This window comes from Thermobia domestica, chromosome 14 (assembly GCF_964235325.1).
Source record: "Thermobia domestica chromosome 14, izTheDome1.hap1.1, whole genome shotgun sequence".
Taxonomy (NCBI): domain Eukaryota; kingdom Metazoa; phylum Arthropoda; class Insecta; order Zygentoma; family Lepismatidae; genus Thermobia; species Thermobia domestica.
In genome coordinates this window covers 190,541,233-190,562,174 of record NC_137467.1, presented here as the reverse complement: position 1 = coordinate 190,562,174, position 20,942 = coordinate 190,541,233, and the positions used below count along the sequence as shown (strand labels likewise).

General features: G+C 36.8%; 1 protein-coding gene across 1 annotated transcript in view; it reads left to right on the top strand.

Moving 5' to 3' along the window:
• trp (transient receptor potential) overlaps nt 1-20,533 on the top strand; it is an 86,205-nt gene extending 65,672 nt beyond the window's left edge. The window contains exon 13 of the mRNA XM_081739258.1: nt 19,323-20,533. Coding sequence (XP_081595384.1) covers nt 19,323-20,467 — 1,145 coding nt within the window. The 3' untranslated portion in view covers nt 20,468-20,533. The remainder of the gene's footprint in view (nt 1-19,322) is intronic.
• The last annotated feature ends 409 nt before the right edge of the window (nt 20,534-20,942 follow it).

Genomic DNA, 20,942 nt, shown 5'->3' with positions numbered 1-20,942 from the left:
AATAATAATAATAGGTGTTGTTTGTGGCAAGGTAATATCTTAATCAATTCTTCTTCAAACGTAATGATTGTAACGCCATATCTCCCTTAGAAACAAAATATTAGCAATTTATATCGAGAGAACGGGAAACTGTAGAGCGATGGGAGCAACGTTGGACAGTATGCACTCATAGTACTCAGAAAAGTAAGCGATTTCAATGCAAAAGGAACGAAGAGTCATTGTCATGGGTACTCATGGGGCCACGGCAGAGCCCTCTTTAGGCAAAGTGTCAATAACTTATATCGAGAGATGATACTGGGATGGGACCAACTTTGGACACCGTGGACCCATAAAGCACATCGAAAAAAATAGGGGGGGGGGGCGCCAGCCAGCCTTACTTATTTCCACATAATAATATAAAATTATGTTGTCGAAATACACACACGAGTTAGCTACTAATATTTCATATTATTATTATTATTATTATCGACAGCGTCTTTTCATTACGTGTGTGTGTTTGACATGAAGCCAAAGAGAAGATCCATCATTCGTAGAAAGAATAATAGTCAGTTACTTTAACTGTGAACGACAGCGAAAAATACGAAAAGAGTGGACTACCTGTAACGTAAAGAAGCAATATTTTCTCTCAAATGGATAAAAAATCAAGCCGAGATTGATTCGAACTCGCATGGACGGCGCGAAAAGCCAGTGCTTTGTCGACTTTTTTTTTTTAACTGACTCACTGAACGTGTTTCAGTAACTTACTTATTGCTAATTTTACTTGCTTCAGTCGTTTAACTTGCTTTTTCTAATAACTTATAACGACAGAGACACGAACACAGAAACATCGAGAACAGTTAAAAATGATAGATGCTCTCCCGCCGGGAATCGAACCCGGAACTCCATACACCAAAGGCGCACGTGCTAGCGACTAGACCAGCGGGAAGGGCACAAATCTCTCCCTATGTCGTTAGGGATTACGACCACTGTCTTGCCAGCTATCACTTCTGTGGGTTGTATACTATGATCACATGTTTCTTCTCTGCTGGAAGAGTAAAACCTACATTATATGTAATACATGAGGTATTTAGACCTACATGCTCTTCATATAATGTAATAAAATGGTCATGCTGGGAATAAGAAAAAGAACATTCCTTGGACAAAACGGAAACTATTGGCATCAGAAATATTTATCTACGAGGCATGCGCAGTAGTATATTTCAGAATAGTTACTGTTTTGTTCAGTAAACGAAGAAAGGGGTATAAAAAAGCAAATACGTCGCGTCAGCGAGATCGACCAGATTTAACAGGGGCGGAAGCAGATGTATAGTAATACAACAACTTCGCTCAGTTGATACGAGCCGAGCCAGTTGACATCACTACCCGAGTTGGTCTTCTGCTTGGGCTCAAGAATTCGACCGTGCAGGTCTCAGCCTTAATTTTAAGAACTACAGTATAATTTTAAGTACTACAAGAAAAATACCTTTGACTCGACTCGGATTGAACTCGAGTCGAGTCGAATTTTGGCTCGACTCCTGCTCATCCCTATTCGTATTTGTATTTTGTTTCCACTTCAACAATTTCTACTCTTTTTTTTCTTCGTTTACCTATTGTTTCAGGATTTCTCTGTCGGTGTCGTCCTTTATTAACACCATGCACTATTCTTATTCCCAGCTTGTGACCCGCTTCAATGTCTTATTCAGTTTAGGCTTTTCTCCTTACATTGACTTGACATGTGATTGATTTAATTCTCACTTTCCGCGCACGACCGATGAAAATGTTTTATTATTATTATTATTATTATTATTATTATTATTATTATTATTATTATTATTATTATTATTATTATTATTATTAGTATTATTATTATTATTATTATACTATTGAACTTGCACGGCGAAATTACTGTATAATACGATATCATTTCAGTAATTTTATTCCTTTGTATGTTATTTAATTTATTAATGGGCACTAAATTGTCTCCAGATCAACGAATAAATTAACTACGGCATGCACTTTGGTGGAAATATCATTACATGAACATGTTTGGAACGAACCAATAATCTTATTGTAATGATATTTCCACCAAAGTGCATGCCGTAGTTAATTTATTCGTTGATCTGGAGACAATTTAGTGCCCATTAATAAACTAAATAACATACAATGGAGTAAAATTACAGAAATGATATTGTGTTATACAGTAATTTCGCCGTGCAAGTTCAATAATAATAATAATAATAATAATAATAATAATAATAATAATAATAATAATAATAATAATAATAATAATAATAATAATAATAATAATAAAACATTTTCATCGGTCTTGCGCGGAAAGTGAGAATTAAATCAATCACATGTCAAGTCAATGTAAGAAGAAAAGCCTAAACTGAATAAGACATTGAAGCGGGTCACAAGCTGGGAATAAGAATAGTGCACGGTGTAAATAAAGGACGACACCGAAAGAGAAATCCAGAAACAGCAGGTAAAAGGAGAAAAAAGAGTAGTCATTGTTGAAGTGGAAACATAAAATACAAACACGAATAGGGATGAGCACAAGTCGAGCCAAAATTCAATTCAACTCGAGTACAATTTGAGTCGAGTCAAAGGTAATTTTCTTGAATTGAGTTCCGAGCCAAGTCGCTGTTTTCGAGGTCTAGTTTCGAGTTGAGTTGAGTTTGATAATGGCTCTCTCACTCGTTCAGCTCGTTTTAACTCGTTTTGAAATATTGGCCTGATCAGACTGGAAAGCAAAAGCCATGAGAAATGTAAGCAGTAATGTGGAATACTTTTAGTGTTGCTCACGACAGAGGTGCGTCTCATCTCGTAATTTTAGTGCATCTCGTGGGGCAATTTTAGTGTATCTCGTCTCGTCTAGATAACGAGAAGACAAGAGTTTATTATTATTATTATTATTATTATTATTATTACGAGACAGCCTCAAATGTCGTAATCACCAATATAAGTATATACTGTAGTTCTTAAAATCAAGGCTGAGATCTGCACGGTCGAATTCTTGAGCCCAAGCAGAAGACCAACTCGGGTAGTGATATCAACCGGCTCGGCTCGTATCAACTGAGCGAACAGCTCGAGTCGGCTCGGTTGGGATGAGCCGATGACCCGAGCCGGCTTAGTTGGAACAAGCCATCGACTCAGCTCAATTGAGCCGATGGCTCGAGCTTTCTCGGTTGGGATGGGTCACCTACTCGGCTCATGTGAACCGGTTCGAGCCAGCTAAGTTGAAACTAGTTCATCAGCACGTTTCGACTCAGCTCAACTAAGCCGATGGCTCAAATCGGCTCGGTGTGGTGAGCTGTTGGCTCGACTCACTTCTCGATTCGGTTCGATATTGAATGAGCTGTAAGCCGAGCCGCTCGAGCCGTTGAGAAGCCCAAACCCGGTCCCAGCTGTTTTGAATATGTTTGGATGAAGCCTATAACTTTTAACAATTTTTTGCTCGAGCCCGAATACTTGCCCCTTCGGAACTCAAACCCAGAACGTGACCGATGTGCTTGCCTCCTGAAGACTTCCAGACGACCGAGATCGACAGTCAATTAGCTTTTACTATTCAGATACAAACCGTATATCTTTTAAAGATTATACATGAAGTTGAAATAATTATAATAATAATAATAATAATAATAATAATAATAATAATAATAATAATAATAATAATAATAATAATATAATAATAATAATAATAATAGTTTTAAACTTGCCCTGAAATTTGGCAAAACTTACTTAAAAGTAGAGATTTCGGGGAAAGGGTTCCGTACCTTCAAGACACACCTCTGCAACTACCAACATTTTAAACTAGAACCTTTCATTGAAGTTTCATGTAGAAAGTATGTTTTGAGGAAAATAACTGTAATAAATATAACTGAATATCACGCGACAGTAAGGCATATAATAAACTAATTTTTAGAATATGCAGAGGTAAATATAAAAGCTTTGCTACAAAAATACCTAAACAGAGCATAATTCAATGAGCTCTGAAATACAATGTAACGAAATAGCCTATGAGATTCAGTCTACAGAGCAATTGTTACTTAAAGAATGGACATACACTATTTGAGAATCGAGACAAGACGGGAAATGTTTACGATACTTTTCGTCTCGTCTCGATTCTCATCTCCAAAGAGAGACGAAAATTTTGATTTAGCCCTGACCCGTCTCGAATGTAAAATGTTAATTCTCATGTTATTTTATTTGTTTTAGAAACGAGATGAGAAACTCCTCTTCTCGTGAGCAACATTAAACCAAACCGAAATATTCTTTCCAAATGTCACGTTTCTCCTTGTAATGGTATGACCTGAGCGATAATTTAGCTTCTAGCTTTTAATCTTCTACGAGATAATAATAATTATTATTATTACTATTATTATTCCTGAAGATTTGATAGTTCAAGTATTGAAACATCCGAGTATTCAAATATCTGAATATAATAAAACGTATGTTATCGCTGATCAATCGCCATCAAAAATTCTAAAGTAAGAAAAAAAATTGCAACGTGCATTCGCAGAAGCACATTGACCACTGAACCGCGATCGCTACGCGGTAAACGATCCGTCTTTAGTCTGGTTACGTTAGGTTTCTTTGTCTCCGCTTGCAAACTTGTATGTTATATTTTTCGATTCAAAATGTCTTTCGTATTTCTTTTATGAAGTCGGCAAAGTTTATATTAATAACTTGAGTTTTTCTTAAACCACTGGTTCACAAGTTCGTTCTTTCTCCACACGAAACTACAAATATGACAGATTGAATTCTCATACTCCCCATTTCTTTCAAAGCAGTCGCCATTACCTGGTCAAAGACTTATTTCCGCCACGATTCATATTAACCAAAATAAATTCATTTTTCGGAAGCGGAACTTTCACTTTCCGGATTTCGCAAAATTATGGAATTCAGTTATACTCCGGAATTCAGAAGAATTTCGAAACTCGGAAAGAATCCGGAATTTAGAAAATTCCGGAATTGAGAAAAACTCCGACTTTCGAAAAAATCCGGATTTTCCGAATTCCGGAATGTTAACGAAATCAGAAATTTCTAAATTCCGGATTTTTCCGAATTCCGAAATTATTACAAAATTGGAATTTTCCGAATTCCGGAATTTGTCCGGCTTTGCTTTCGGGAGTCCGAAAACTAATAATTCCGGAACGGGCTATCCCTAGTTTATACACAACCTTTCAGAACACTAAGCTAGTAGCTGTCTACAAACAAACAAGTAATGCAAAGCATGTTGTATACTGCAATACGTCATGTATTAAAATCCGACACCATGACCCCTTTATTACATTATATGAAGAGCATGTAGGTCTAAATACCTCATGTATTACATATAATGTAGGTTTTACTCTTCCAGCAAAGAAGAAACATGTGATCATAGTATACAACCCACAGAAGTGATAGCTGGCAATACAGTGGTCGTAATCCCTAACGACACAGGAAGTGAGCGTTGCCATCGGCGCTGGTCTAGAGGCTAGCACTTGAGCCTTGGGTGTATGGAGTCTCGGGTTCGATTCTCGGCGGGAGAGCATCTATCATTTTTAACTGTTCTCGATGTTTCTGTGTTCGTGTCCCTGTCGTTATAAGTTATTAGAAAAAGCAAGTTAAACGAGTGAAGCAAGTAAAATTAGCAATAAGTAAGTTACTGAAATGCGTTCGGTGAGTCAGTTAAAAAAATAGTGGACAAAGCACTGGCTTTTCGCGCCGTCCATGCGAGTTCGAATCAATCTCGGCTTGATAATTTATCCATTTGAGAGAAAGTATTGTTTCTTTTCGCTACAGGATGGATTTTCTCTTTGGTTTCATGTCAAACATGCTCACGTAATGAAAAGACGCTGTAGATAATAATAATAATAATAATAATAATAATAATAATAATAATAATAATAATAATAATAATAATAATAATAATAATAATAATAATAATAATAATATGAAATATTAGTAGCTAACTCGTGTGTGTATTTCGACAATATAATTTTATATTATTATGTGGAAATAAGTAAGGCTGGCTGGCGCCCTCCCCCCCCCCTATTTTTTTCGATGCGCCTTATGGGTCCACGGTGTCCAACGTTGGTCCCATCCCAGTATCACCTCCTGTTTTCTCGATATAAGCTATCGATATTTTGCCTAAAGAGGGCTCTGCCGTGGCCCCATGAGTACCCATGACAATGACTCTTCGTTCCTTTTGCATTGAAATCGCTTACTTTTCTGAGTACTATGAGTGCATACTGTCCAACGTTGCTCCCATCGCTCTACAGTTTCCCGTTCTCTCGATATAAATTGCTAATATTTTGTTTCTAAGGGAGATATGGCGTTACAATCATTACGTTTGAAAATAATAATAATAATAATAATAATAATAATAATAATAATAATAATAATAATAATATGAAATATTAGTAGCTAACTCGTGTGTGTATTTCGACAATATAATTTTATATTATTATGTGGAAATAAGTAAGGCTGGCTGGCGCCCTCCCCCCCCCTATTTTTTTCGATGCGCCTTATGGGTCCACGGTGTCCAACGTTGGTCCCATCCCAGTATCACCTCCTGTTTTCTCGATATAAGCTATCGATATTTTGCCTAAAGAGGGCTCTGCCGTGGCCCCATGAGTACCCATGACAATGACTCTTCGTTCCTTTTGCATTGAAATCGCTTACTTTTCTGAGTACTATGAGTGCATACTGTCCAACGTTGCTCCCATCGCTCTACAGTTTCCCGTTCTCTCGATATAAATTGCTAATATTTTGTTTCTAAGGGAGATATGGCGTTACAATCATTACGTTTGAAGAAGAACTGAGGAAGATATTGACGTGCCTGAAGTTGGCCCCCCCACCTCTCCCAAATTACATCAAACATTGCACATCGTTAGTGCATCGTTAGTGCACGTTAGTGCACTCAGAACTAACGTTAGTGCTATCAGCGTTTACGAGATATTGAAGATTTTTGGTGGGGGGGCCAACTTCATATGAAGTAAGCCCCCCCACCCATCTTTATGCAGACAGGTTTTCACAAAACTTAGCACATCGTTAGTGCATCGTTAGTGCACTTAAACGCACTAAGCACCACTGTTAGTGCTAACATATTTTGGGATTTATTCAAGATTTTTGGTGGGGGGGGCAACTTCAGAAATATCAAATTCTATACAAATAGATGTAGAAACATAGAGTTAACGGCAATCGTTAGTGCATCGTTAGTGCACCTAAACGCACTAAGCACTAACGTTAGTGCTAACATATTTTGGGATTTATTCAAGATTTTTGGTGGGGGGGCCAACTTCAGAAATATCAAATTCTATACAAATAGAGGTAGAAACATAGAGTTAACGGCAATCGTTAGTGCATCGTTAGTGCACCTAAACGCACTAAGCACTAACGTTAGTGCTAACATATTTTGGGATTTATTCAAGATTTTTGGTGGGGGGGTCAACTTCAGAAATATCAAATTCTATACAAATAGAGGTAGAAACATAGAGTTAATGGCAATCGTTAGTGCATCGTTAGTGCACCTAAACGCACTAAGCACTAACGTTAGTGCTAACATATTTTGGGATTTATTCAAGATTTTTGGTGGGGGGGCCAACTTCAGAAATATCAAATTCTATACAAATAGAGATAGCAACAGGATTAACGGCAATCGTTAGTGCATCGTTAGTGCACTTAAACGCAGTAAGCACTAATGTCAGTTCTACTGTATTTTGGGATTTATTCAAGATTTTTGGTTAGATGTCAACGTTAGAAATATAAAATTCCGTACAAATTGATGTAGAAACATGGGGTTAACAGCTATCGTTAGTGCTTCGTTTGTGCACTTAAATGCAGTAAACACTAACGTTAGCATTACCATATTCTGGGATTTATTCAAGATTTTTGTTGGGCGGGCCAACTTCAGAAATATCAAAGTCCATACAAACCTTTAGTGGTTTCTAGAAGCACTAACGATCCATTAACAAATGGCATCAATTTTTTGTTAGTGCTTGAAGTTGGGGCAAGTTCCCGTGCCCTCCAAAGATATTGTACTTGTAGCACCTACACTATTGAAGTACTAACGTTAGGGGTTGGTGCACTAAGAACCACTAACAATTGCACTAAAAGATATCATCAGTGCTTTTGACTTTGGCGGAAATTTGATGCAATTAAAAATTCCCAATAAATTTCTTATGGGAGTTTCGTGACATGTAATTGTCCATAGCTACCCTAATATTGAAGTACTAACGAAACTGTTAGTATTTTCTAGAAGCACTAACGATTGCACTAGAAGAGATCATTAGTGCTCTTGAATTTGACGGAAATTTGATGCAATGTAAAATTTCCCATAAATTTATTATGTGAGTTTCGTAACATGTAATTAGCCATAACTAAATAGTGAAGTATTAGCTAAACTGTTAGTGTTTTCTAGAAGCACTAACAATCCACTAACGAATGGCACTAAGTTTTTAGTTAGTGCTTGAAGTGGGGGCGCTAAGTTCACTCTGGCCTCAAAAGGTATTTTAATTGTAGCACCTATACTAATGAAGCACTAACCTTAGGTGTAGATGCACTAAGAAGCACTAACAATGCACTAACGATTGCTCTAGAAGAGATCATTAGTGATTTTGAATTTGGCGGAAATACGATTCAATAAATAATTTGCCATAAATTTCTTGTGAGTTTCGTGATATATAATTGGCCATAACTACACTAATAGTGATGCACTAATGAAATTGTTAGTGTTTTATAAAAGTACTAACGAATGGCACTATTTTTTCCGTTAGTGCTTAAAGTGTGGGTGCGAAATTCACGCTGACTTCCCCAAAGGTTTTTTTTTACTTGTAACACCTACACTAATGAAGCACTAACGTTAGGTGTTTGTGCTTTAAGAAGCTCTTACAATGCACTAACAATTGCACTAACAGAGGTAATTAGTGCTTTTGAATGCGATGGGAATTTGATACAATGAATAATTCCCCATGTGTTTCTTATGGGAGTTTTCTGACTTATAATTGGCCATATCCTCACTAATGGTAAAACACTAACGAAACTACTTGTATCTTCTAAAGGTACTAACAATGCACTAACGAATAAAACTATTTTTTTCGTTAGTGCTTGTAGTGGGGGCTAACTTCACGCTAATTTCGAAAGTTTTTTTTACTTGTAACATTAGTGCTTCCTAGTGCACCAACACCTAAGTTGAATGCTTCATTAGTGTAGGTGCTACAAGTAAAAAACCTTTGCGGGCAAGCGTGAACTTGGTTCCCACTTCAAGCACTAACGGAAAATAAGTCCATTCGTTAATGTATCGTTAGCGCTTCTGCAAAACACCCATAGTTCCGTTAATGCTTAACTATTGATGTAGATATGGCCAATTATATGCCACAAAAATCCCATAAGAAATTCATGGGGAATTTTTCATTGCGTCAAATTTCCGCCAAAATCAAAAGCACTAATGACCTCTTCTACTGAAATCGTTAGTGCTTCAACCGCACTAACACCTAATGTTAGTTCTTCATTAATGTAGGTCCTACAAGTAAAAAAAAACCTTTGGTAGCCTTCATGAACTTGGCACCTCCACTTCAACCAATAACGAAAAATTAAAGTCGTTCGTTAGTGCATCGTTCGTGGTTCTAAAAAATACTTTCAGTTTCGTTAGTGCTTCACTATTAGTATAGTTATGACCAGTTACATCTCAGGAAACTCACATAAGAAATTTAAGGGGAGTTTTTCACTGTGTCAAATTTCTGCCAAATTAAAAAGCACTAATGATCACTTCTAGTACAATCCTCAGTGCATCGTTAGTGCTTCTTCGTGCACCAACCCCTAACATTAATGCTTAATTAGTGTAGATGCTACTAGTAAAATATCTTTGGTGGTCAGCGTGAATTTGCGCCCACTTCAAGCACTAACAAAGTAATTGGTGCATTCGTTAGTGCTTCCTGAAAATACTGACACTTTGTATGGAACTTGATATTTCTGAAGTTGACCCCCACCAAAAATTTTGAATAAATACCAAAATGTGGCAGCACTAACGTTAGTGCTTAGTGCATTTAAGAACACAAATCACGCTCTAACGATTGCCGTTAACCCCATGTTTCTACCTCTATTTGAATAAAATTTGATATTTCTGAAGTTGGCCCCCCCAAGATCTTGAATAAATCCCAAAATATGGTAGCACTAACGTTAGTGCTTAGTGCGTTTAAGTGCACTAACAATGCACTAACGATTGCCGTTACCCCATATTTATGCATCAATTGTATGGAATTTGATATTTCTGACGTTGACTCCTAACCAACAATCTTGAATAAATACCAAAATATTGTAGAACTGACATTAGTCCTTAGTGCGTTAAGTGCACTAACGATGCACTAACGACTGCCGTTAACTCTATGTTTCTACCTCTATTTGTATAGAATTTGATATTTCTGAAGCTGGCCCCCCACCAAAAATCTTGAATAAATCCCAAAATATGTTAGCACTAACGTTAGTGCTTAGTGCGTTTAGGTGCACTAACGATGCACTAACGATTGCTGTTAACTCTATGTTTCTACCTCTATTTGTATAGAATTTGATATTTCTGAAGTTGGCCCCCCCACCAAAAATCTTGAATAAATCCCAAAATATGTTAGCACTAACAGTGGTGCTTAGTGTGTTTAAGTGCACTAACGATGCACTAACGATGTGCTAAGTTTTGTGAAAACCTGTCTGCATAAAGATGGGTGGGGGGGCTAACTTCATATGAAGTTGGCCCCCCACCAAAATCTTCAATATCTCGTAAACGCTGATAGCACTAACGTTAGTTCTGAGTGCACTAACGTGCACTAACGATGCACTAACGATGTGCAATGTTTGATGTAATTTGGGAGAGGTGGGGGGGCCAACTTCAGGCACGTAAGATATTGCCTTGCCACAAACAACACCTATTATTATTATTATTATTATTATTATTATTATTATTATTATTATTATTATTATTATTATTATTATTATTATTATTATTATTATTATTGTTTTACTTACCACTAATGTTGCCTACCTTTATTTGCAATGCAATGTGTTACTAAAAAGCAAATCAAATAACACTCCTCGCCATTCAGGCTCCCGAACTCGAAATACATGAGTTATGTGTGTTAGAGGAATGCACATTTATTATATTATTCTTTCAAATAACACGTTACAGAAGTTACTTCACTTTCAATGTGTAATTTCATATCATCACTAACAATCATCTTGTTCCAATAGGAAAATAACCCCCTCCTGAAAAAAAAAAAACTGACCGTAGCGAAAGGGCGTGAACCTTCTTTAGGCGATTAATCGGGTCCAATATTTCAATAAGTTTCTGCACACAAATATTTCAGTAAAAGAGGAAAATTTATTCAAACTTTCTGAATACCTATTTATGGGCGAAATTTGGTTCCCTTGGAACTTTTTAAGAGTTTGAAGGGCCACCATTTTGAACATTTTCATCTGATTATTCTGGTTAACGAACTCATCAAGATATTTCAACAATTAATGTTTGTGCCAAGTTTCGTCTCAATCCGCTGAAAATTAGGGTGGTTATGGCATTCACAAATAGCGTTATATATATACAAATAGATAGATAAATAGGCACACAGAGGGAGAGAGAAAAAGTGTTTTTCTCCCTTCTCGCACCTGTGGTGCGTCAGAGCTAAACCGGGCCCCTTTGCAAAACGTATTGACGAGCCTAACCTAAACACAAGCCTCTTACTTGCTAACGTAGAAACGTGGTCGGGAGGTGTAAGGCATGTAGAAATTGTATTTTTAATAACCATGAGTATGGTCGACTTCCATGTTTTTCCTTTTACTTTTTGCAGCTACTTCGGAACGTTCAATTTTTATTCTTTACTAATTGCAAATGGCGTTTACATTCAAAATATGATGAATTTTGGTGGCATTTGTTCGGATATTCTTCTCTTTCGAAATGAAGACAAGAATAAAAGCAATACGCAAAGACAAAAAGTATTATCAGTACTAAACATTACCAATAATAATTGCTACGAAAAACTAAATAGACCTCTTTTACCATCTCTCATGAGTTGTATGTATTATTAACAAAAAATTTTTAAAAATGTCCTCGCTTAAGATTCGAACTTGTGTCCTTTGCATTTGTAAGCCAGCACCTTAACCACTACACCAAGATCATTGCATGGTGACCTTTTAGTTGTCGGCGTATTTGTTGTATTTGTGTTTTATGTTCCCACTTCGACAATTTTTAATCTTTTTTTGTAAGTTTAACAGCTGTTTCTGGCTTTCTCTTTCGGTGTCGTCCTTTATTTACACAATGCACTATTCGTATTCACAGCTTGTGTCCCTCTGCAATGTCTTATTCAGATTAAGCTTTTCTTTTTGCCCCTCAGTAAACATTTGATTGATTTAATTCTCATACTCTCCACGGATGGAGCGCAGGAATGCCAGACTCGAAAAATAGGTGTACATTTACTTTCCTGACAGATCATACAAGAGATATGATTATCATTTCATATATTTTAACCTTTATATTCCTCGACAGAATTCGCAACGAGAAAAGATTTTGAACCCAATAATAATAATACGAATTCCCTGCTTTCAGTTGACATTTAATCCGATCTAGTTCAAAAAAAAAGAAAAAGAAAAAGAAAAGAAAGAAAAAGAAAAGAAAAAGAAAAAAAGAAAAATAAAGAGATAACATAAAATCCTAATAAAATGAGGAACATTTTTGAAAGATATTCTCAATGTAACGTCGTCATAAGAAATTGAAAAGGGAAAGCAGTCATCTATGAAGGACTTTTACCGAAAAAAAAGAAAGAGATTTGCAAATTTTGACTCTTTACGTCTACCTTTTGTACGTTTGTGAAATAACTTATTAATGGATAATAAAAGATATTAAAATCATTTATTTAAGAGTAAGACTTACATTTTACGTTGATGTTAATTTATTTGAAAATAGTGTATATGTGCCGGAAATAATGTCATACATGCTATTGCTAAACGACTGTATTTGCAGCGCACTCTATTTGACGAGATCGATGATGCTATAAGTCAACTATCGATCGAGATTGTTCAGTTGCCTCCGAGCTCTCGCAGGTGAAAGACGGGTAATTTTTTAAACCTCTATTTTATCTCTTGTATATACAAGTCGCGATATAGCGCTCACTGAAACAAAAATATAATACATAATCAAGTTTTGTGTGAAACTCGGTAAATCTTTAGCGGAAAATTATTCCAATGGTTCAATAAGCCTTCGGGTATGAATTTTTATCATAAACTAAGTCTACAGATGGCACAAAGCGTTTTTCAAAGGCCGTCAAGAGGTCGACGACAAAACCCGCGCTGGAGGCCCGTCAACCTCCTCAAATGACGAAAATGTGACTCGTGTGAAACATCTTTTACAAACACACCGTCGAGTGACTAAGCATTTAATCGCTGGTATGTTCAATCTAAAAACTATCGTCCGTGAGATTGTGACCAAAGATTTGCACACAAGAAAAATGTGCGAGAAACTTGTCCCAAAAATTTTGAGCGATAATCAAAATCTCGCCGAGTGGAAATATGTCAAAACGTTTTGGAAATGTATGAAAATGATCCTCACTTTTTGGACAATGTTATCAAGGGTAATGAAACGTGGATATTCCAGTAGAACCCCGAAACGAAGAGGCAAAGTACCGAGTGCCACACAGCGGCGTCCCTTCATCCCAAGAAGGTTCGAATGAACAAATCAAAAATCAAGGCCATATTCATTGAGTTTTTTTGACATCAGAGGAATCGTCCACCATGAGTTTGTACCTTCAGGAACAACCGTTAGCTCTAAATTGTACGTACAAGTTCTCAAGATACTGAACGTAAGAATCCGGCGCGTCAGACCAGACTTCTGCGTCGATTGAAATTTCATCATAACAACGCGTCAGCCTACACTGTATTCTTTGTGACCAGTTATCTGGCTAAATCTAACTTAGTACGCTGTCGTTGGCACCATGCAGTTCGGATTTAGGTCCTGGAGAGTTCCTTTTGTTTTTCCGTTTGAAATCCTCTCTGAAAGAACACCGCTTCAGAACCATTGTCGACATAAAAAACAGCCTTTTGAAACGACTTTAAACGCAATTCCTGAGGCCTACAAGGATGGCTTCAACGATTAGAAATCCCACTGGTATAATATCAACACAAGAGGATTATATTTTGAAGAGTTCAATGTACAGTTATTATTATTATTATTATTATTATTATTATTATTATTATTATTATTATTATTATTATTATTATTATTATTATTATTATTATTATTTGTAGACTTGATGACAGTACTTTCCAGACAGAATCACTTTAGCTATATTTTTCCTGCAATTAAAATACTGTAGACCTAAAACTTATCTTAAATGTGTACAATATTTGTATTCTTGGACCTTGTATTCTTGTATCCTTTTCTGTAATAATTTTTTAAAACGTACAACACAGTAGGTAAGAAACATTTATGAAGTACTGGTCTGTAGAAGGAAGTCTGAAAATATGAAGAACAGAAGAGAATTTAGATCTTTGCAACCACTCCGGTTGTTCACTATTCTCTTAGTTTTAATGTAGGATTACCCTTTTAGTATATTATATAAATTTCGATCTTCTTCCTCTCTCCATTTTTCCTCCTAGCACACATACATTATGACTTTCTAATAAAAGATTTCTTTTCAAATTATATCCTATTTCTTTCTTTTTACCTATCTCCATCAAATTGTGTTTATTATTCATCGTCCTCTTCCAACTCTTTTTAACGTGCTGGTTGTCGGTCCACGCACTTAATCTTCTCATGTCTTCTTCATATTCACATTTGCAATGCGTCCATGCCCTTTTATAATGTCCAGGTATCTGTCCCATGTTTCGAAGTGTATCTGTTACGAAAGCATTTGCTTAGAACAGATTCTAATATTTATGTATGTATGTAGGGTAAATGCTCTACGAGTCAGACACTGGTACTATCACAAAACGAGTTATCAGCTCTACAGCGATACTAAAAGTGCCCCCTGTTTTGATTCAAACACTGGTTTACACGTTTCGTCGTGTTGGCAGTAACTTTACGAAAAGTAGAAGTGTTAATATTCTCAATGGCACTGCAAATGTTCGTTCCCAGGTCTTCTATAGTTCCAGAATGGTTCTTGTATACCTCTTGCTTTTAGTAGCCCCATAGATATGATGGTGGTGCTTGGGGTTCCGGGTTTGATCCCAGCCCTCTCCAAGTGAACTTTGTGGTGGACAAACACCGTGTGCGTGGGTTTTCTCGGGATTCTCCCGTTGCCTCCCACTTTCTTCATTCCGCCATATCATTCATCACTCATCATCACCCTCTGTTTTAGTCTAACCAGCATAACCGTGGGACGTAAAACTCAAATAAATAATTTCATTTCTCATAGAAATGAATAGCAGTGTTGCCGGGTGCATGTAAGTAAAAGTTTTATCACGATAATTTCAAAGTTTCTTTTTCATTGTTTTCAGGAATTGCATAATGTAGACAGATCCTTAACACACCTTTTGACACACTGAAACATCAGCAGTGTTGGCAATTCAGAGTGTTAATTTATGAAAACTACGATTTCCCTAGTTCCTCCATTAGTTGTTGGTGGAAATGAAAAATTCTTTTCTGTACTCCATAGTTTCCAAGCTACTCCAACTAAACAAAGTAAATATTAACGCCAGAGCATCCATACGTATGAGTTATGAGTCAATTTACATGTTTTACAAAAAAGATTGATTGTATATACATGAACAACGCTTCATTTTGCTATAACCATTATTTGTGTATCGCTTCAGATTCTAAAGTCCTACTATCCCAAACTCCGGGTTTCATTGTAGGATTTAGGATTTAGGATTTAGATTTCTGGGCTTTCGGCATCTGAGGCCATTTAGCCCGTCACGATTTGAGGGAAGACGTCCCTCGTCGAGCACACAATCCAATGAAAGGGAAGGAAGAAAGGATTGGGGAGGGAAGGAGGCGGCCTGGGATCTATAAGTTAGGTACCACTCCGGCATTTTCCTGGTGTGAATGAGGAAAGCCCAGGAAAACCTCATTCAGAGTGGCTGGCCTGAAAGAAGCGTGTTACACTTTTTCGACCGAGTGACCCCACCGGGAATCGAACCGGGTTTCATTTTATATTGGACACCCTGTATTTATAAAGTCTTCATAGTTCGCAATCAGAAGCAATGAAGACTCAATGTGTAACATTTTTAGCAACGAGATTGAATTAATAACTGTGTCTTCAAAGATTATTCATCATTATATGTAATTACCCAGTAGTGTCCCTGTCAACCTTTATTGCTCTGGAATGTTATTGGGAAAAATGAAGCGAAATCTTTTAGTTTAACGTACCACGAATATGCTCTTTAGGCTAAAGATGATGATTAAGGCAAGTGAATGATGTTAGCAGAATTAGAAGAATGAGAAAGTGGGAGGAAACGGGAATAGCCCGAAAAGATCCATTGATACGATGTTGTCCACCTCAAACTTATTTGGCAGGCGATTGAACCAAGAACACCATGCACCAGAAGTAAGCACTTTACCACTGAATTACTGTGCCCCCACAGTAAATTTATCCTTCTTGAATGTTTTAAATAGCATTATACCTACAGTTTATGTCGGAAAGTCCTGTTCTATAGTCATCACGATATACAGTGAATTTTAGTGGCTTTTTTTTTTTTTTTTTTTTTTTACGATACACAATTACCACACTTATTACGCATAGTCAACACTTCAAGGTACCCACACGACTGGCAACTTCGTTTTCTTCCTGGGAAACAGTTGCGCACTCACGGGGATTTCACTGGGTCCGGGCCCCATTCGAAAACTTCCTAACTCAACATACATTTACGTACTTTCTTTAATAAAACCATATTTCTTTAACAGGGAAATAATTAATGTAGCATGAAAATTTGACCTTCCACTTTATCTGTACTCTTTCTCTTATAAAAACAATCTAGTTCTATTATTTTTTCCATGAAAATATAGGTGGAAGTATTTACAATTACTTATCGTCTTTTCGGGTGCAGAATAATACCCATTCAATACTACAAAGACGTAGTGGCTTGTACAATGTGTCTCAAAAGTCACCGAACCCGATGTTTAAGATCGTATAAATAAAAAACTAAATGGCATGAGAAGGAACGCTCTTTGCAACAGAAAGCCCTATATATTCAGAAAATTTTCAGACACAAACATCTTTCTTGCCATGTATGTTTTAATAATAAACATTAAAAATGTTGCCAGAGTCGGAAAAAATATGCAAATCGATTATACTAAATCACAAAAGCCATACCCGTAAAATATTTTCATCATTTCTCAATACTACCGAACAATCTGGATGCCCTTATATTGAATTTAACAGAAAAAGTACGTTGATGAAGTCTTACAAACATTGCACATGTGTATTATTGAGCTATTCACAAAATCCATGTTTTTACAATAATATGAACCACGCTGGCAACACTGCTGCTGTCAAGTATCACTGACAGATGGGTTTGTCCTCTAGCTAGCACACCGTCACCTATTGTACAATGAACAGCTAACTGGATAGCAACTATTCTAGGCACATGAAACAAATGAAAAAAACGAATCGCTACATTTCAGGGTTGCAAGGTACGTATGTACGTTATCAGATTTTTCCTTTAAAAATAAACTTTTTTTGTTTTTCATTAAAAATGCCTTAGTGTGCTAGCTAGAGGTCAAACCCATCTATCAGTGATACTTGACAGCAGCAGTGTTGCCAGTGTGGTTCATATTATTGTATGGTACTATTCACATGGATTTTGTGAATAGTTCAATAATACACGTGTGCAATGTTTGTAAGACTTCATCAACGTACTTTTTCTGTTAAATTCAATAAAAGGGCATCCAGGTTGTTCGGTAGTATTGATTGAGAAATGAAAAATGTTTACGTGTATGGCTTCTGTGATTCAGTATAACCGATTTGCTAAAAAAAAATTCCGACTCGGGCAACATTTTTAATTTTTATTATTAAAACATATAGGGCAAGAAAGATGTTTGTGTTTGAAAATTTTCTCAATATATAGGGCTTTCTGTTGCAAAGAGCGTTCCTTCTCATTCCATTTAGTTTTTTTTTTTTTTTTAATTATACGGCCTTAAACATAGGGTTCGGTGGCTTTTGGGACAGTCTGCAGTATTGGACCTCCCAACAACAAAAAAAATCTGGGTGCAAAAGTCATTATCATAGATCGGAAACAACCTCTCAACTTCTGTAAGGATATCTAATAAAACTTAAAAGCATGTGCTCATAAAAGAAACCACTGGATAGATAATGACGTTATCGTCACTCATAGTGTTACTTACAGAATAAAATGCTTACTTAATCATTGTAAAACTTGCTAAAATTATGGTGCTTTAATAGAGTCTGAGATTTATTTAATATTGAGTGTATATTTTATATCAGGTGGAGAGATAATTGATGCAACAGAGCTAATAATATAATCGTTTATGTAAATTTCAGATCTCAAATCTTTCCGAAAACACGAAAATCTTTCCGAAAAATATACACAGCTGGTAACACTGTTTCATATTTCTGTTTTGCTCGATATAGGTATATGAATTAAACAGAAATAACAATTTGTAACACATGTAATGTCTTTTAAGATCAGTTGAACTAAAATCTTTTTTTAAATACATGTTATTTTAATTTTACAGAGTCACGCAACCCATTATGTAAATATGTTTTTATTTTCACGTGACCATGTAGTATTTGGGATGGGTGTTACCAGGGCACATTGATTCCAAGCTAGAGTCTTCACCCTAGTCTCCTGAGCTAATTCGATAAGAATTTTTCTTATGAGGATATCCGAAGTCAATAACTTAACACAATCCATCTGGGGCCGCGGTGGCTCAGTGGTAGAGCGTTCACCTCTGGTGTACGGAGTCTTTGGTTCGATCCAAGCACGCGCCAAATGAACTCTGTGGTGGAAAAACACCGTGTGCGTGGATTTCTTCGGGGTTTTCCCGTTTCCTCCCACTTTCTTCATTCCACCATTTCTCATTATCACCGTCTCCTTTAGCCTAGACGGTATAAGCGTGGGACGTAGAACTTCAAAATTTAAAGATTTACAACCCATCTGTATACTTCGGAAGAACTACAGATCAACATTGAACGAACTCTGAACAAACTTTCACGTGGAACGCTTCATAACATGTTCAGAAACATACCCAGAAGGGTACACATGTATGAAGGAATAAATGATGACCATTTTCAATGTCTTTCGTAGTATCTCCATAGGTTGCATGACTTTTTGAACACTTTATAATGATATCGATAAAGATTGTACACTGTCAAATTTATGAAATTGAAAATTTTCTTCAAGCTAATTTTTCTTAAATTTTGCAGTTTCTGGGAAGAAGGGCCGCGTTATGGAGAGACGCCTGCTGAAGGACTTTCATATTGGATTCGTCGAGGGAGTCGTGAAAGACGCCATTGCAAGCGAGAAGAAACCTCAAGACGTGTTCAACAAGATAGCTCAGGCCATTGGACGGCGTTCAACCTCTAAGAAGAAAGATTGGAACGCTATGGTGCGACATAACTCTGAGAAGCGAGACCCAATCGGCAGCAGCTCTCGGCTGTCTACTCGCCGATCTACACGAAGAGGACTCACAAAATTCGTGCGGGAACGCGAAGGATCGACACTCCTTACACTCGACCCTAACAAGCTGCTGGCTTACAATCCTAAACTTGTAGAATTATCACCCGCAAGCCGTGTGGCATACGCCAAATTTAAACTCAACAAATTTAAAAGAGAATTTGATCAAGTTTGCATTGAAGAAGGTGATGATGACGTTTTTGCACCCGATCGAACAAATGCTTCAGGATCTACTGACACAATCAACAAAACTCTTCCGTCTGGGGCATCTTTGAAACAAAAACATTCATTCACAAAAGCAGAAACTGAATTTAGAATACCATCTGGTTCTTCGGAACTTTCTGTAAATAATAAAGAACGTAACATTTCAGAACACATAAATGACTCACGTACCAACAAGACCACCAATTCATCCCCCTTAAAACAATTTCAATTTCACCAACAAGAAACAAATGAATTAACAACTAACTCCTCCAACAGTACCTCTGGTGAAAAGGACATTCTAAAAAATGCACCTATTCAGTCTAAGCATGGTGAACCAACACCGCAACTGCTCTCTAGGGAGTCAGCGAAACGAAGAAGCTCCCGTTCAGTGACTCCGTTAGAGCGGCCGCTTTCTGGAGAGTCAGAGAGACAAGGAAGCTCTCGTTCAGCTACTCCGTTACAGCGGCCGCCCTCTAGAGAGTCAGTGAGACAAGGAAGCTCCCGTTCATCGACTCCGTTACAGCGGCCGCCCTCTAGAGAGTCAGTCAGACGAAGAAGCTCCCGTTCAGCGACTTCGTTAGAGCGGCCCCTCTCTAGAGAGTCAACGAGACAAGGAAGCTCTCGGTCGGTGACTCCGTTACAATTTGAAATATCTCCGATTCGGAATCATATCCACAAAGAATGGTTGTAGAAACTAGCAATAACACAGAAATCTTGTAATACGTTATGTATATTACTCTGTTACTGTAATAAAATATATAACAGTAATAATATTATGTTGGTTCTTGAATTAACAACTACAATATGTGTTACTGTTAGGAATATAAATGAAAGTTGGCGTGTATTTGGTTGGTGCGCTAAATAGTTACGACTTGGAGCTCTTAATTTTAAAGCAGCATATCTAATTAAACATAAAAACAATTACCATTAGAATCTATGTAATTTTTGCCAACAAGAAAAATGTTCGTTGATTCCGATAGCATAAAACTCGAGTTCCATTGGTTGTTGAGGATCTTCTGCAGAAAGATGTCAAGTTGCTGGAAAAAGTGATAATTGATGGGAGAAAGATCTAATGAATAAGCTGGGTGATGTAGAGTTTCTTATCACAGTTTATTTAATTTTTGTGTAGTCATTTGTGAGGGAAGTCGTAGAGAAAAATTAGTCCT